The 17,972-nt window shown below is 36.7% G+C and overlaps 1 protein-coding gene across 1 annotated transcript in view; it reads left to right on the top strand.

Annotated features, from left to right (window-relative positions):
• LOC123314170 (fringe glycosyltransferase) overlaps positions 1-17,972 on the top strand; it is a 127,555-nt gene that overhangs the window by 41,308 nt on the left and 68,275 nt on the right. Inside the window, exon 5 of the mRNA XM_044899291.1 lies at positions 12,775-12,922. Coding sequence (XP_044755226.1) covers positions 12,775-12,922 — 148 coding nt within the window. The remainder of the gene's footprint in view (positions 1-12,774; positions 12,923-17,972) is intronic.

The following is a 17,972-nucleotide window of genomic DNA, read 5'->3' as shown; positions in this document are numbered from 1 at the left end:
AAAATATACACGTCACGTTTTTTTTGCAAGTTTGGCGCCCTACCTCACGTTTTTGTCACGCTTGAATTGTCAGATTAGGGGAATATATACTTTTCAACATGTAATTAACCACATATATCTTAATCTGACACGCTCGAGTATGTACAATGACCTTTTTTTTTCAACTATTTTGACAGGCTCTCCTAGACATATCCCCCTTTATACAGGTCTAATTTTTGGTAGTAGAACTGTACAGAGTTCAAGGTATCTCCCCTTATATTAATCTGACACGCTCAACTAAATTTCGAATTTCCTTCTTGGGTTCCCCAACTATGTATAAAATTATTGTTTTCTAGAGCTATCTTGGTACTTCTTTCAACATGGATTAGCTTGATATTATTTCATTATTATCGGCGCGAGGCCGACCACTGTACATATAATCAGCTACGAAGAGGCCTTAATAATGCTTTCCGAAAGTGTATACTTTCCGTGAGTCAGGGGACCAAATGATATGTGCCCGGAATCAAATTTCATCAGCAGTCGGAGAGAAACACGGCACGTTCTTCAGAAAATCGTATAAATTATGGACTCTTGCCATTGTTACGACCACATGCTTCATCCATACCGAAACGATGCGTGCGACAAACTGGCTGCGAACTTCCAGAGTTATTTGTAGAAACTTGAAAAGACTTAACTCGAGAGGTTCTTCATGTTTATGTAAATACCTGGCTGCTGGTTGTTGCGTTCGCAGTAGTTCTAAGAGCTTAGGCTCTTATGGAAGTTTATACATCGAAATTGTAATGGCAGCTAGGATTTTCAGAAGTTGCAAAACTTTTTTTGCCAGACCACCTGCTTGAGTTTATCGTTCGAATACGGAGGTTTTAGGGAGATATAAGAGATTTACTCAAAACTACTAGGGTTAACGGAATACTCATTCGTCTTATTTTCAGATGCCTGTACTCAAAACGATGTGAATCTAGCACACTTTGAAGTACTGTAATACCTACACCTCCTTAAGCAATCTATGGAAAAATTATTCTTTAACGAAGTAATTAACCGAATGAAGTCTAAAAAATGCATTCGAGTCAGATTTTCTTGAACTTTCGGAATAGGAATTTCAAGAAAATCTGGCTTGATTAATAATAAATTTTCTCCATCTATGCGATTTCTGTGTATACTCCATTCACATTTATCTTAGCACTCGTTTAGCGATGAAAATTTGATACATTCCATTCTGTATAGTACGAAAATGTGGGGTTATGACGCTATTGAACTTGAGAAAATTATTTCTTGTCCAACCGAGTGCTAAAATAAAAGTGAATGGAGTATAGTTGTTCTTTTCCGCAACCTCGTCGGAAAATTATTCATATTCATTGTAAAATCAAATAACAACTATACCAATACCACATCAATATGAAATGTTCATATTTATAATTAATTTTCAGATTACTCAATTTCAACTGTACGTATAATCCCGTATAATCACGCATTTCTTTCAGTGTACCCATTAACCCCACTTTCCCATTTCCTAATTGCCTAAAGGACACTGAACTAATTCAATTTGCTCCGAGTTTCCAAGCAACAAACCACCTGCCATTCGTCTGCATTTTCCCAGATTATACCCCTGCACCCCATGGAAGATTTTCCTTATTTGCCCATTCGGTACAACGACCGAAAAAGTAAAGCACCATAAAATGAACATGTTTCCGTTTTCCGTCCGCTTGGTTTACTCCATGCCGCGTCGGTACACGTACACGGCAAAGAGCTAATTCTTGATGACATCCTTTTTTTGTCTACGTCGGCCCCCCCAAACATTTCGACAGGTGCGAAATGGAATCAAGTCACGAATCACGGGGGTTGTAAATTGACACTTTCAATTTCCATGCAGAGCGTGTCGTCGTTTAGAGTCTAGCGGCATTGGGTTACGCGGCCTTTCCGGTTAATCTGATCTTTTTCGAGCGAGGTACGTAAGAACGACAATATCGAGTAGTTCTGGTCCTTCGACTCGGATAGATTTATTGTTGTGAAAATATGAAATATGGAGCATAAGCCGGATGATGCTTCTCATAGGTGACGATGAATAAGTGATACTACCCAAGATTTATTGAGTAGTAGCTAGTGGCTTGGAATCCAGTTTATTTGCAGCGTTATCCAGATAGTTCATCATATTGAATTTTCGGTGTTATATATGTTGAAGAAACTATCTGGGAGGGCATATCCCATTCTTTCCTCATCTACCAAAGACCCACATAAGTCTTCGAGCTAATTTAATTTCTTATAAGGTTATTAACTGATAACATTAACTATCTGATGATGCTCTCTTGTATTGTCATATATGGGATCGATTGTATTGTATTCTGTGGAAAATAGATTTGTTTGAAACATAATTCGTTCACAATCTTCAGAAGACTCATTCCCAATTTCGGCAATGGCTCCTTAACAAGCCTCAATCAAGACATAACCCTTGTTGGTATGATCCTTGTTGGTCTATAATTATTGGCTTAATTTAATATTAACTGCGCGCGCATCTTATGATTTATAATCATTCTGACTTTCGTTGCTGAATTCAGTTATGTATTATCATAGTGGCAAGTAGCTATCCCATAAGAGTGGGTTTATACAGCGTAACTAAGAACCAACACCTTAGAAATGGGCCAGTCTAATTGGCAGATGGGGTTCCTTTCAGAGATTTTGGAGAATATTCCACCATCTATACCTTTCCAACTTCGAATTTAGGCTTATTCTCATCGTGAATTTGTTTAATCTCAATTTGAATGTGATGAGTTACAATTTGGAGTTGAAAAGGTATAGTTATCAAGTCTAAACCTTACAAATTAAGTGTTTTTTGTATTTTTGTAATTCGTTTTAACCACCAAAACACAGAATTTCCCCGGAACAGTAATAAACGAAGGAAAAGAATTAATAGAATAAAACAAAAAAATCAATTCCACTTGATTGGATGTAGATCGTGAAAATCGGAGATTACTCATCCTATTTTCCTAATGTCAGCGGAAAATGGCCAGTAAAGTAAGTCTAATGAATCCCTGTCCCCCCAATAAAAATAAAGGACATCCTTAATGGAGAAGGCTGATAGTCCTTATTCATCAACAATAAATAATGACACGACGACAGTGAAATATTACAGCCCATTTTGCTGCAATTTGCTGAAAACACGGAACTTTTTTTCAATTAGTACCGATGCAAGAAGTGTTTCCGACACTTTTTTAATTGCGGAAATTCAAACAGGCTCATCTAATGGCTTCTTGAGATGCAAAGCATCAGCTCGGATGGCGAATATTGCGGAGTGAAGAAAAATGCCCCTTTCGGTTGGAAAATCCTTCAAGGCAATTTTGCAAGATATATAGCGTTGGTTAGTTTACAGACACATATTCTGCGTCAATAATATTTTAGCCGTTCCTTCAATATGAAATTAAGTATGGTTTATATCTGAAAATTTTTTGCTCCTTCCTGCAAAAAACGAAATTATAATTTGTTCCTCGAAAACATGAGAAAGTTGATAATAAAGTTCTATATGGATCTCGTTAGGATGTCTAATTTGCCGGAGATGACAGGGGCGTACTTAGTGTCCTTCGTAACTTTATGGTTGATTATCATAACAGAAGTTTTTTTCTCGAATATAAGAATGATGAAATTTTTTGCGTAACACAGCCATCATTCATGAAAACCCTGTTTTCGGATGAGCATATCTCTCCAAATGTTACCGGGTGGTCTTATAAAAAAGCATCGACATGTGCGTACTGTCAACAGACTATATCGAGAGTTACTGTTTTTGAGGGATCCACAAATTTACCCGTTCGTAATTAACGCTTCGATTCATATTATTTGCCGAATTGGCTGGCTACGGTTAATGAACACTTTCACGTCCCGATTGAAAATTTGTCCATATTGCTCCTGCTTTACCAGCTGTAATATAATAATTACTAATACGCCCAGTTACACTTTGCTATATTGAATTAAATTATTCCTGCGTGCTATCGATTTCTATCCCGTTTCCAATATTTGACTGGCCGACTCAATTGTATCCAGAATAAATGACTTTCAAATTAATTATTGTAGTGAAATACAAATAGAACCGCTGCTGTAAAGCTGCTTGGAACATAATGAATGATCAGTGAAACTTCTGTGTGCAAACGTCATAAATCATCGTATTCTACTGTATATGAATAAAATGGTATTTGATGTTATGATGTCAAGCTTTTCATTTCAGCAAATTCGAAATGATCATAAAATTATTTGGCGGATATTCGTGAAATTTATCAATACGCTGGACATATAGAAAGATGAATGGAATTGTTTGATTTTATTTTACATAACATTTTTTGGGAAATTAAATTTTGATGTGCTGGTGATGAAATTGCAACAAGATCCAATTATTGTTGTTTAAAATGCAGCCATCAATTTCCAAAAGTGCTTTTTATAATGCTCTGCAAATGAAAGCCTAAAAATAGCATTTATCATCATATCAAAATAAATGGTTAAACTACCTAAAAAAAGTGTTGTAGAAAACAGAATTTATTCATTAATACATTTGAACGCACATAAAGAAAGAAATATCACTTCTATATTCATTGTTTTAGTATGTATATAAATTATGTCAATAATACACAATCATTTGGGAATTATCTGTTATACCTAATTAAATCTGCCTTTTAAAATGTGAAAAACAAATTCAATACACGCTGTCCTGATTAGGTTTTTCATCTGAAATTATTTCATAAATAAATTGACGAGTAGTGGTTTCTCAAGATGAAGGGACTAAGACTTTTGGGAGCTTATTTTGGAAATACTATATTATACCTAGGTACTGGCAAAATTTGAACCTAATAATTTTATATTTGGATTTTATATGAATATTGTAATACCTTTTTTTATTTAACAAAGGTGAGTTAAAATTATCGGTGAGCTCATTAACGGATTCCAGTTACAAAACGTTCACAATTAATTACTTCCTCACATAAGAGATCAACAAATTTACATAAATAGTTCAACCTACTTAAATAAATGATGCGGATAGAGTCCAGCATGTTTTGTGAGTACCACCAAAATGGCCATCTGAAGAGAATTAATGGAGCTCGGTAATGAGTTGAATAGACATTATCAAGATGAATAATTTTTTCTTCGCGTGTGAATGAATGGAAGACACATCACAAGTTCTAATGCGTAGGGTTCGAACGTTTAAGAATCCATTTGTCACAACCTTGATTGACGCGAGATGTAGACAGAAGATTTTATGTTTATTGAAGAAAGCAAATAACATTCTAATGGCCACCTATGTTTTTTTATTCTCAATTCGTTGAAATCAAATTGTCTTCTTAATAGTTTTCGAATATAGTTAAATATTCACAAATAAACTTCATATTCAATTCGTTCGATGCTAGACAGGTACTTTCCATTAAGTTTACCATTCGAAAATGGTACCATTGAATTGTGAACTCTGCTATTGATTGTATTGAAAAGGATTTAGGGATTGAATGATAGTTTTTCATATTTTTTTCAGTGATGTGTGTTTTCATGCCTAATAATATCGAATCGATTTTATGTTTTTGAAGCTTACGAGCCTTTACTTGGAATTATTATGGACATATGTAGTAAACTTTTTGTTTCTATAAGGTTTTTTCGAAAGTGATGGTATGATATATTACTTACATGTTGGCATAGCCACCATGACACCTGTCATTTCATAAGGTAAAGTTTGTTAGAACTTAAAACTTTCATCATTTGGCATCAACTTTGTTTTGTAACCATCGAATCATCGAAGATAAAATGCCAGATCTCAATTTCTACTAACCCTAGATAACCCACAAATTAGGTGCAAGTTACTTCCACATTTTTTGCTGAAAATCCAATTCGGAATACGTAGATTCAGAATAAGAGCAGAGTGCAACGAAACAGTTTTACTATGATTATTTCTTTGGGTGTGAAGGATCGATTGGAAAAAAAAACACTCTGCTTCTGAGCCGATGTTTCGTTTTTATTTAAAAGCATCTTCAGTGCACGAAACTACAAGGTTTATTTTGGTTTACAATCTTCATTTCACTAGGGCTCCACACAGGTAAACATCGAATCGAGTGAAATGAAAATTGTAGACCAAAAGAAACCTTGCAGATTCGTGCCCTGAAGATGCTTTTAAATGAAACCGAAACGTCGGCATAGAAGCTAAGAGTGTTCTTGTTTCAATCGATCCTTCAAACCTGAAGAAATACTCTCAGTAGATATTTACTAGGATCATCTAATAAGTATCTATATTCCGAATCAGTTTTAGTTGTACCCTGACACTAGTTCAGATTATTTTCTTGTTTTGAGATATATCCGCTGTTTGATTTTCAATGACAGCCTTCACCGCTAATGAGTGGCAACAGCTGGATCTAATAAAACGCAATTAATCAGTGTATAACCGAACAGTGCCGAGTACCATAGAATCTCATTAGAAGAAAACCGCGATGATTCCGTGGTTCGATCTACATAGTGGATCAATTAAGAAAGTATACCAGAGATTGTTTCGAGATAAACAGATAACCGACGTGATCCTATTCCGACTAATTAAACCAACATATTTATGGCGTACGTCAAAAGATCGCTCTGCTAGGACTTTCTAATCGGGGAAAAAGACCGAGAAAAGGATAATTTATAATTTCCCGGGGCATTATGCGCGTATTTTTCTCGATGGCTCGGAATGACGGAAGTCGGCCGTTAATTAAAACGAATGGCGTGGCAAGCCAGGTGATTTGCTGGGTAATCAATTCCTCGGAGGTAGGTAGCGGAATTTTATTCGGCCAGTTCGCTCGGGGAACATCAAGACGGCCGTTGTGGGCGTGTGGGTGCGAAATGAAAAAAGTTGTCGGCTACTTTCGAGGCTACCGAAATAATTCTCCGGCGATACATATCAAGGTTTTTTGAGAACAGAGCTGGATAAGTTACTCCACGCTGTAATTCGTCCTGTTTTGAATTGTTCAGATTGAATGCGTATACCGAATGTCATCAAGAAAAAGGCCCTATACTTTAAATGGAAATCTTTGAGTGTTTCGGAAAGAATTGTCAAATGAAAATTGTTCTTGATAAATCAATAATTCAATTATACAATATGGCTAACTGATAGAGGATAATATAAGATATTTTCAGTTATTCAGTTTAGTCTACCAATTACGTAGATACTAATATAATTTCAAATATTGCATAATCATCAATAGATGAAAATGGGGATAGTTTTGACAATGAAATGAAGACGCAAATTACATCTTTCAAAAGATGTTTCGTAGATGAAAACTCGTATGTCGACCCCAGCAAAATGAACTATACAGTGTGAGTCTTTGACTTCTACCTACATATATGCAATCAACATAAGATTCCGGAGATCAAAAGAAATACTTTTTTTCTTTACAATTTTTTACAATTCGTCTCAGTCGAAAAAATACAGGTTGTTGAAAATACTTAAAAAAAATGAATATCGAAAATGATATATATTTCAATGACACTGCAGGCACTGTATGTATTCTAGTTGGGGAGCCGACGATGCTAAATCAGGATTTACTCCAGAGTCATTGAGACCTAGTTGATTTTGAAGATTAGATGGTAGAAAAAAACAAAGTTCTATGATGTGTGCACTTACAGCGGTGGGGAAAGCGTCTGCAGGTTCTCAAAGATGTAAAATTTTAATCGTGAGGTGTACATACTCGAGCGTGTCATATTGAGATACTGTATATGCCCTACGTGTCTCTGATAATAAATTCATGTTAATCTGACAGTTTACGTAGTGGGGCTGGCCGTACGGAAAAGTTGAAAATGGTAAAAAAATTTTGTTTCGAGCGTTTCAGATTTTTAGAGGATATTTTAATTGGACCCAAAACAAGCTACTTTTCGAGGGACTGACAATTCGGACCTGACGCAAGGCCACAGCGGTTCTTTGAAAATGCAAAAAAAAATCGGTACTTGTACATACTCGAGCGTGTCAGATTTTCTCACACGTGGTTAATTTTGGTGTTGCAGACGTGTTGACCCATTAATCTGACAATAATCATAGGAGGGTTACTTAATCTTACAGTTTGAAGATGATAACAAGGCATTTTTTTTAAATATCTCCCTTCCTGTACCTCTTATCGTTTCTGTATTCATTATGAAAGTTGTAGATAATAAAATTCTATACAACTTTTGCCTGAAGCAAGGGCGAGGAGCTTAGCCACACATGCGAAAGGGCAAGGTCAATGTAGAAACCCAGTCTAATGTACATTCATAGCCATATATCTCGAAAACACTCAAACGTAGAAAAAATTACTTCGGACAAAATTTTTATAAAATGTTATGACCTACAACTTTTATTATGAATGCGAAAAAAATTTGAAGCTCTGGATAGAAGATAATTCATAAAAACTGATTTTTGTGACCTTCATGGCCAATTCTTATTGTTTCGGCTTGCTGAAACTGTCAGATTAAAATTTTTTCGTAATAAAAAAGCCATCGCGTTTGAGAATATACACCTGACACACACGTTTATTTTTTTGCAAGTTTGGCGCCCTAATACATATTTTCGTCACGCTTAAATTGTCAGATTAAGAGAGAATAGGTCTGTTCGTAGTGTGGTTCACAACGGTTGTGAACTGTACAGAGCAAGCGCAAATGGATTTTCGCTACCCTGAAATGGAATTGCGCTTGCTCTGTACAGTTCACAACCGTTGTGAACCACTCTACGAACAAACCTATTGTATACTTTTCAACATGTACAACCACATAGATATATCTCAATCTGACACGCTCTAGTATGTACATTGATTATTCTTTAATATTCTGACAGGCTGTTCTAGAGGAGTCCCTCTATATACAGGTCTTATTTTTGATAGAGAAACTCAACAGGGTCCATTTTATTAATCTGACACGCTCGAGTAAATCCCGAATTTCCCTCTTGGGCTCCCCAACTATTCATTACGTTCCTTCATATAGTGACTTGTGTCTTAAATATTTCAATGTAATACGTTGATTTTAAAGCCTGTCCACCAGAGTTTACAGTTAAATCGAAATGGAAATCGTTATTCTCACATTCTCAGCCGCTGGACATACGTACGAATATAATTCGAGTATTGATATCCGTATACCCCGAAGCGGTCAAATTTGATTACCCTATTTTCAACCTGTTCACCATCGTCGTCATTAACCAACGTTCGATTTAAAAAAAGACCACATTGACATATCGTCTCTCTCATCTTAATTCAATTCCGGTTTTTGAATTGTAGATTCGTGCTGATATTACAGCCTGTAATTGGATTCCTCGCTGGATAATTTATAATTTAAAATGTTATCGAGGTCCAATAGAACACTGGATGAAATTGGCCGACGTTAATGGAGCATTGGAATTAATAAAATTAGTTTTTACGTTCAGTGTAGGAGAATTTATAACAAGGATGAGCTTGCTGTTTATTCGAAAATCTCAAGATTATGAACAGATACAGCGTTAATTCATTCCAATGCTGCTTGTGGAAGGAAATTGAATATTTGATACAGCTGTTCTTCACTTTTGATTATAATAAAATACTACATCTATTGCGACTTAATTCATTCAATAGAAAGACAACAATTACTTTGCTATCTGTGAAATGCAGTCCCCTTCAATTTAAACATTTACAGATTGAAGACAAAGTAATGATTGATCAAAATTTGTTCATTCAGAAGAATGGAATTCAACCTTCTATCTTTATCTTCTCATCACCCAAACTGTTTTTTTTTAATTAGAATATACTTAATCTACCATGAGATTCCTGCAAAGCTCCTCTAGGGTTTGTAAATAGGTTTTCTTGAACGGTCTTCAAGTTGGTTCAGAATATTACGTATAGAGTTGTGAATGAAAGGCTAAATCTCATATAAAGCCACGTGGTTCACCCAATTGTGCTGCATAATAGCTATTGGATTATCAAAAAATCTTTTACGTATTAATATTCACCTCTGAACTGAGTTAACATCTTTTCTGTGAAATGATGTTTCATTCGATGAAACTAAAAAAATCGCTTGGACAGAAAGAGAGTTTTTTCCCGTTCATCATTGAATTGTCGAGTTTTCGAACGTGTTGGAAAGTTCGTAGATTTACACAAACTCAATTGCACCGAGAATTCCCTTTGTTAGAATAAAGTTGCAGATTCATTCGTGAAATAGTTATCATTTTAGAACTTACTTGGAAAGCGATAAGTGAGCTTTACTGTTCCTACCTACGTGAAATAGCTAGGAAAGTTGGCTCGGTGTGCTTGCCGTATCAGACACGCTAAAACAATAAACATTGTTAGCAGCTCAACTCCGAAATAATATCGTATTTCCCTAAATGGATCCTTCAGTAATTCTCTACTGAAGACATGATACGATTAATAGACGAAGTTTGGAAGTGTCAATTCAATTATCATGAAATGTTTGGTTCGAACTTGTCTAAAGACATTTCTGATTATAAAATTTGCAGCCGTTTTGAGAATTCTGTGAACTATACTGCTCTTATAAAAGTTAAAAAAGTTGAAACTTAAAACATAACCAATGTTTTGAATATCTTATCTAACTCAATTTTTTGTCCATTTTTTAAGTTTCTCACTTTTAGGTGACAATATTCAAAGCTCCCAAATATTCACAATATTTTTTTCCATAAAGGTCACAAAAATCAGTTTGAATAATCTCCCCTCCTGGGCTTCAAATTGTTTTCGTATTCATCATGAAAGTTATAGAACATAACATTTTCTACAAATTTTGTCCGAAGCAATTTTTTCTACGTTTGAACGTTTTTGAGATATACGGCGATGAATGTACATTAGACTGGGTTTCTACATTGATCTGGCTTTTCGCATGTGTGGCTAAGCTCCTCGCCCTTATAGCCCTCTAACTCGAAAACGGTTGAGTGAATGTAAAATTGCTCCAGACAAAAGTTGTATGGAATTTTATTATCTACAACTTTCATATTGAATAAAGAAACAATTAGAGGTACAGGAAGGAAGATAGTTCAAAAAAATGCACCTCTGCACTCTGCATCTCGGCAGAGACACGTAGGGCATATATATTATCTTAATCTCTGAAAACCTGCAGACGCTTTCCCCACCGATGAAAGTGCATATATTTTTCTTGCTACCATCTAATCTTCAAAATCCACTAGGTCTCCAAGACACTCGAGTAAATCCCGATTTAGCATCGTCGGCTCTCCAACTAATAGGTAAAGTTAGAAATCCTTTGTGAGAATAGCAAACTATATTTCAAAGACAACTGCGATGTTTCCATGATCATTTATACAGACCGCGTATCAAAAAATCATTTGATCGATGTTGCGTTGCTTTACCAACGTGCTTCCCATCTGGACGCCGCTTTATCTCTTCATTATCACTAATAAAGCGCCCTTTCATATCTCGCAAATGGGATTCGGCCGAAAGACAATAACGCGTGAAAGTGTCACCGGCGTAAAGCTACGCGGTCAGTGTGTGCATAGAGAATTATGTACCATAAATTAAACACTGGCTCACTATAATGGCTGGCGGACATTCGAATCAATTCCGCTGTAAATGTTGCTCGTCAAACTGCTGCGAATGGCCAGAATGCGCGGAAATGGCCCTAATAACAGCGCAGGATGTGCTAACACTGTCCAACAGTTTCAGATGGCTTCGCGGAAGCGTTGATTGCGGGGATTTTACGCAGCAGGATGATAGGAATCACGTTTCGTTATCGATTCACGATTTTGGGGGTGTTTTGCTGTTATTCGGGAAAAATTTCTTCATTTCAATGCTGAAAAGGTACCTCTGACAGAAGTTTGACAAGAATAACAACGATTACTTAGAATAGGTTCCTGGTCACTCCGGAATCGAAGGAAATGAAGCTTATACAACTTGGCCAATGCACAACTCTTTTCATTGGCCCAGAGCCTTTCTGTGGTATAAGTAAATGCACCTACAAAAAAAAGTTTCAGGAGAAGGAAAAAACCCTTAAGAAACACTCTTGCAAGATCTAAGAAGTATCTCAAGTATCTGTATGGATCTTAGCAAGAATATGCCTCAGCTCCTTACGAAATTTCTTGAAGGGCATTGCCACCTCTGAAAGCACCCAATAAAACTGGGTCTAGCAGAAAACGACGACTGCAGATTCTTTGGGAGTAGGAGGAAACTCTAGAGTACTTGGTGACGAAACGCCTCACCATTGCTAGTCAACGCAAATTATGTTGAGGACAAGAAACTTGTAGAAGTGAAGACATACCAGATACTGGAGTTCAATAGAACCCTAGGACTGAAGGGCGAGCTGTAGACTACGTAATGGCCAGAACAGCTCTGATGGGAGGACAATAGACCTTAAGATCGCTGTGCTATGAAACCCCTTGAATCTACAATCTAATGACCTCTAAAAATCAACATTTTTGGGACCATTCTGTCAAACTATGGGAGAAGGCGAACGAAATGGATATTGATCAGGACTAACAACTAACACTTATTTCTACCAGTGACGGAGATGGCTGGCGGGTCTTCCACAAAATGAGTTCTTATTTCTAAGATTCCCCAAACGTTCTTAAAGAAAAGGGATTCCCTTGGTTCAAATCATAAAGAATTTCCAATCTCGTTTTGATGCTGTGATTCACTCTAACGAAGTCACTGACTTTTATCTCTAGAAATCACAGCTCACAATGCATAACGCTCTTTTATTCTTCTTGAGTTTTTACTAAAACTGTTGTTAGATTAATGAATGAATTGAAAAAAACAGGGTATGAGCCTATGATATCTATGCAGTGCTTTCCAATGAATATTGCTCAATGCCATCATCATCATCAATCATTTTTAATTTCAGATGGTTTTGTCATTTCGACGACGACAACTACGTCAACATTCCACGTCTAGTCGACTTCCTAAGTGATTACAATCCGAGGGAAGATTGGTATCTGGGAAAGCCCAGCATACAGGCACCCCTAGAGATAATCAACAAGGATAAAAGTTCGGTAAGTGTGAAAATGGATTATGCACAACTTTCAGTAACTCCTTTTAACTTTCCAACTATCAATTCCTATAAATCATGAATCGGATTATTGAAGTGATAAGTTGTTTCGTGGAAAATTATGAAGTTTCGAGGTTGAAGTACTGTTCGGTGTTTGGAGGATTCGAAGCAGCAAAGAGAGTTTTCGTTTATCCCATCAATTTCACTCTGTCTTCATTAACATGTAACAAATACACTCTTCAAAAAACAAGTATGAGTGGAGTGGTATAGTTGGTATGAAGAATATTTCTCCGCTTATATTTTTTGGATATATAGTTTGAGTATGACGATTGTTTAAACAGTTTTATATTCGTTCAAAACAAAAGTATCTTAGGTTAGGTTCACATGTGAACCTAACCTAAGATACTTTTGTTTTGACTGGCGTTAGGTAGTATCTCAAAGAAATATGCTAATCGAGATTTTTTCTGTCAATATAAATGTAATATCAATTATGATCATCTATTAAAATAATAAATTCTCGAAGTGACCTACATATGCATTTAACTATACATTTTTTGATTCTCTTGAAATTGTTTTCTGATGGTCATAAAATCTTCCGTTGTTGCCATAATTCTCGACTCGTGTATTAATTTCCTTAACGTAGGTACACATGTCAAAGAGATCTCTAATTCCAAGCTTAACGATGCTCCTCAGCTTGAGCATTATTTTCTCCTGAATCTTTGTTCGAAATTTTATAACGAGTGGAATTTACGAGAAAACGTTTTTCGTGATAATCAAAAATAAAAATTCGCTTTGGAAGCTCGCTATCATTTTATCGTTGCAACTCCCTGTATAGCAAGGTAGAGTACCTCCTCATTAGCTCATCTGAAGCCCAGTGATGCTCATGTGCTGTCTGAAGCTTCTGAATAGCGAAGAATCCCTCTTGATATTTCTTAGTTTCCTTTCGTGTCAGATCTCATCACGTGCTTGAAATGTAATGTAAGAGCGCAAATTATCGAATTTGATCACATTTGTATGATTTCATCGAATATGGATCACACTTTTCGTCACTCTTGGATTTTGGAATAATTACATCGCTTAGAGTGATTCTCTTATAGCGAAACAGTGCCGATAAATCGATATAATCTATTTCCCAATAATCATAACTTCGCTTTTATCGTCATTTGCCGACTCCTTCGAAATGGTTCCGTTTATACGGTTGTAACTTGTTCGTTTTATATCCATTTCTATGCATTCGTAAATCCTTGCTCGGCCATAACGTTTTTCTGCATTTCTTATCCGATAGTCTATATTGACACGGTGAAAAATGGTTTCACCTCAAAACGTTTTCTACAGAGAATCGTGACTTCGGACTTGTTCCCTTTCTAATTCTGCATTTCAAAGATTTAGTTGATCTGCCATTATGTGCTTCTGGTTCGACGTAAGAGAGAACGAGAGGCGTGGAACCGAGTGGCACATTTATTAGTTTTATTTTTTCACGAGAAAGTGAGGAATGATATCACTTGTTCTGAGGTAACGTGATTTCTCTTCTGTTGATGGTCAGTGAGAGGTTACAGCGCCCGCACCATAACCAGTACATTATTCACGTGGATAATGCTGAAAAATGAGATAGATACAAGAAGAATGCAAAGGCTGGGCTAAGAATCTTGCGGACATTCAGCGTTCACCTACTTCATAATATTCGCATGAGCATGCCTTACATTCACATGACAAAAGTCGGACTCAAGTTATTGTATTTTTTGCACACCGGAATCTTTTTTATTTGTTCCTTACGTCTTTCATTGGCGAAATTCCATATGCGATTGCAGGGATAATGCTATGTTCAGGGAAGTCAATATATCCTTCTATCCCACTTCAAATTCAACCCTCGTGTGGGCTGATATCCTCCCAAATCAGGCAGAAGTCAAAAACTGAGAATTTAAGTGAAAACGTGCTGACACAATTTGTTCAATCTGATTTTTTTTTCTCAACAGAATGGCCATATTTTGTTTAAACCTTTCATCTTTTATTATTTTTACATAAATAAATTTTAATCCCCTGTAATAATTTTTATTATTTTCTATTTGCCCCTGATTTATAAGGGATGGTATTGAAGTGTGCAGTATCCTGTGAGCAATCCTACTTCTGCTATTGTTTCGCTCTTATTAACAGATCGCAGCTTAAATTGGTTGTCCCAGACACACAAAAGGGTTCAGGAGCAGACATGCCATCATCGCAAGTTCAAATGTTTTTTTACTTTCTTCGATGTCGCTGACACGCATAGAATAGTATCCTTACTCAAAGTTGCTTTATGGTATTAGGGCATTACCAAGTCATCGATTCTGTCATCGTGGCCTGGCTTATATTTTTGATATGTCGATGTGTGCACCTTGAGCTCTTGAGTATAAGTGTGGAGGACAGCTTGTGTCTCATAGAAGGCTCCTATGCTGGGGGTAAATTTCATATCTTAGTTTATGTCAAGAAGTCCGGAAACATCATCATAACCATCATGTTATCGAGCTTGTTGCTTATAGAATTGCTAATTCATTCAATTCCGAAATTGACAGCCGCTTCAGTTGGATTGTAATGACGAATGACGGTGATGGACAGAAGACCAGATGGTTTACCCAGGAGGCGTCAAGATAAGTGGTTAAAAGACTGTTTTGCTCTACTGCGCGTCAAATGTTTTGAAGAAGAGGGTACTATGCGTTTACTGTATCGTCTCATTAGCTCCTTTAAACTTCTTTAATAGCGTTGTCCAACCGTGGACAACTGTCGTCAACTGTGGCAGAAAACGGTTAGTAGCAATGGGAGTAAGTCATTATCGATGTAAGACAATCATTTTGCCAGCAAATCTAGTTAGGTACATAAATTATTTCTTCTGAGTATTACTCTTCTTATGCCAACGAGTATATTTTCTTGACTTGTTCACCTATAAAACCAGTTGAATACAATTTCGGGGATTGTTACAAGATAAGTAAGGGGAGTCCGGGAGACTTGCTCAGGTGGGAGACTTGAACCACCTCAAATATTTCAATTTAAATTTCGCGCTACCGGTATCGTAAATAGCTTGCGACACAGTCATAACAAGGCACAACTAGTGGCGGCTCCATTTTGGCCGCCATCAGAACAGTTCAGGAGTGAGGGGGTTGAAGGGGGTAAGAAATTAAATAATTTTTGTTTGTTACCCTGTCTCAAAAGTTTGATAGGTGCGTGGTGTTATTCAGTTTTATTGCTTTCATTGATTAATATTGTTTTACAAACGATGAGCCTTTTTAATGATAGTTGTAAAAGTTTCAAGAAAACATCTGTTGAATAGACTAAAAGGGAGTGCGAGAGACTTGACCCATGCTATGGTCAGGAGACATAATCAGTGGTCCAAGTTTCCCGCACTGAGCATAGATTATAGTTTGCTTCAAGAAAAGAAAATTGAATAATAGAAATAAATATTAAAAAATATACAAAGGTTCGAAAAAGTAAAAAACACCTCAGAAATAAGAGAGAGTGACTCTGAAATAGAAAATATGTATTTCAAATGCTAATCCATCTGATGATGAAAACCTTGACATAGGCAATCGTTGGTCATTGGAAATTGTTTTCTTTCAATGTTTTTACTGGTAAACAAACTTATGGTCAAGTCTCTCTCTCTCCCCCTTATCAACTCTCCGATGGGAGAAAAGAGACAATTTTCGTTTCTTAAAAAAAGAATTGCTGTACTCAAAATGTTCATCTCACCATCACTCTACTATTATCTATCGTTACCTATTTGGGCATGATATCGTGACGCAAAAAAATGAGTTGCTACCATTTACAGATATAATGTAAGTGGCTTCAGAGTTCCAAATGCCAAATTTCGTCGTGTTTGGCCATTAAAAAAGAATCCAAGTCATAATGAAGAATATCCATCGAAGCTGAAATTGAATAGATCCGAAAACACGTCTAATCTCCGTAGCCCAAGAAGAACTTAATAAGTAGAGCTGTGGAATTCCGCACGCCTAATGAGGTGCTCGTTAATTCCAACGAACACACCCTTTCCCATTTGACTTTTATTAAAATCATCTGGTACGAAAGTTGCCGATTTTCAGCTTCTCGTTACTAGGCGTGGTTCGTACCCCTGGAGCGCTACTAGGGCAGTCGGGTCAGTTCAAGACTTCACTTCTTGAATTCTTGCCCATGCTCTCGCCCAGGATTTATGACAGGCTGTTGATGAAGCAGCTGCGGCCGTTCTAAGGCCGGGCTCCGTTTGATCTGATAAGTACGAGGATAGTTTGACATCGTTCGTGCGTGAAAATATTGGTTCTACTTGTTTCTCTTGATTACTCAGATGGGGGTTGCTGAAAAACATGGTAGTCGATAGGGGCGGCTATTCACTCATACCTAAATAGGTATTTCTCGGATGTAAAGGGTGATTTTTTACGCGTAGTTTTTTCAAATATCGTATAAAACACCCCATTTGCTTCATATATTCAAAATTTTTACTGAAATTGATAACTTGGCCTTTGCCATTTACATTTTGAAGATAATTTCATGTAAATGTTGTCCGCGGCACCGTTTCAAAAGGTTCATTCGGAAGGTCCAATTTTGCGTCACTTTTTTGAACGATATCGTGCCATGCAGGATACGCAACTTTTTTTTGCCCCAATTGGCCGAGTTGAACTTGGTTGACATGTGGTTTCATCAAGACGGTGCCACATGCCACACAGCTCGTGAAACAATAAATATGTTGAAGGATGAATTTGGTGAGCAGCTTATCTCTCGAAATTCGAAATGGCATGTGAATTGGCCGCCAAGATCATGCGGTTTGACGCCTCTGGACTATTTCTTGTGGGGTTATGTAAAGTTGTTAGTGTATGTGGACAAACCGAACACGATTGAAGCCTTACAGGATAACATAACACTCGTAATTCGCGGAATATAGGCAGAAATGCTCCAAAAAGTGACGCAAAATTGGACCTTCCGAATGAACCTTTTGAAACGGAGCCGCGGACAACATTTACATGAAGTTATCCTTAAAATGTAGATGGCAAAGGCTAAGTTATCAATTTCAATAAAAATTTTGAATATATGATGCAAAT

The sequence above is a fragment of the Coccinella septempunctata genome, chromosome 5 (genome assembly GCF_907165205.1).
Source record: "Coccinella septempunctata chromosome 5, icCocSept1.1, whole genome shotgun sequence".
Classification (NCBI taxonomy): Eukaryota; Metazoa; Arthropoda; class Insecta; order Coleoptera; family Coccinellidae; genus Coccinella; species Coccinella septempunctata.
Note: the sequence above shows the minus strand (reverse complement) of the source record. Positions and strands in the feature narration are given on the sequence as shown.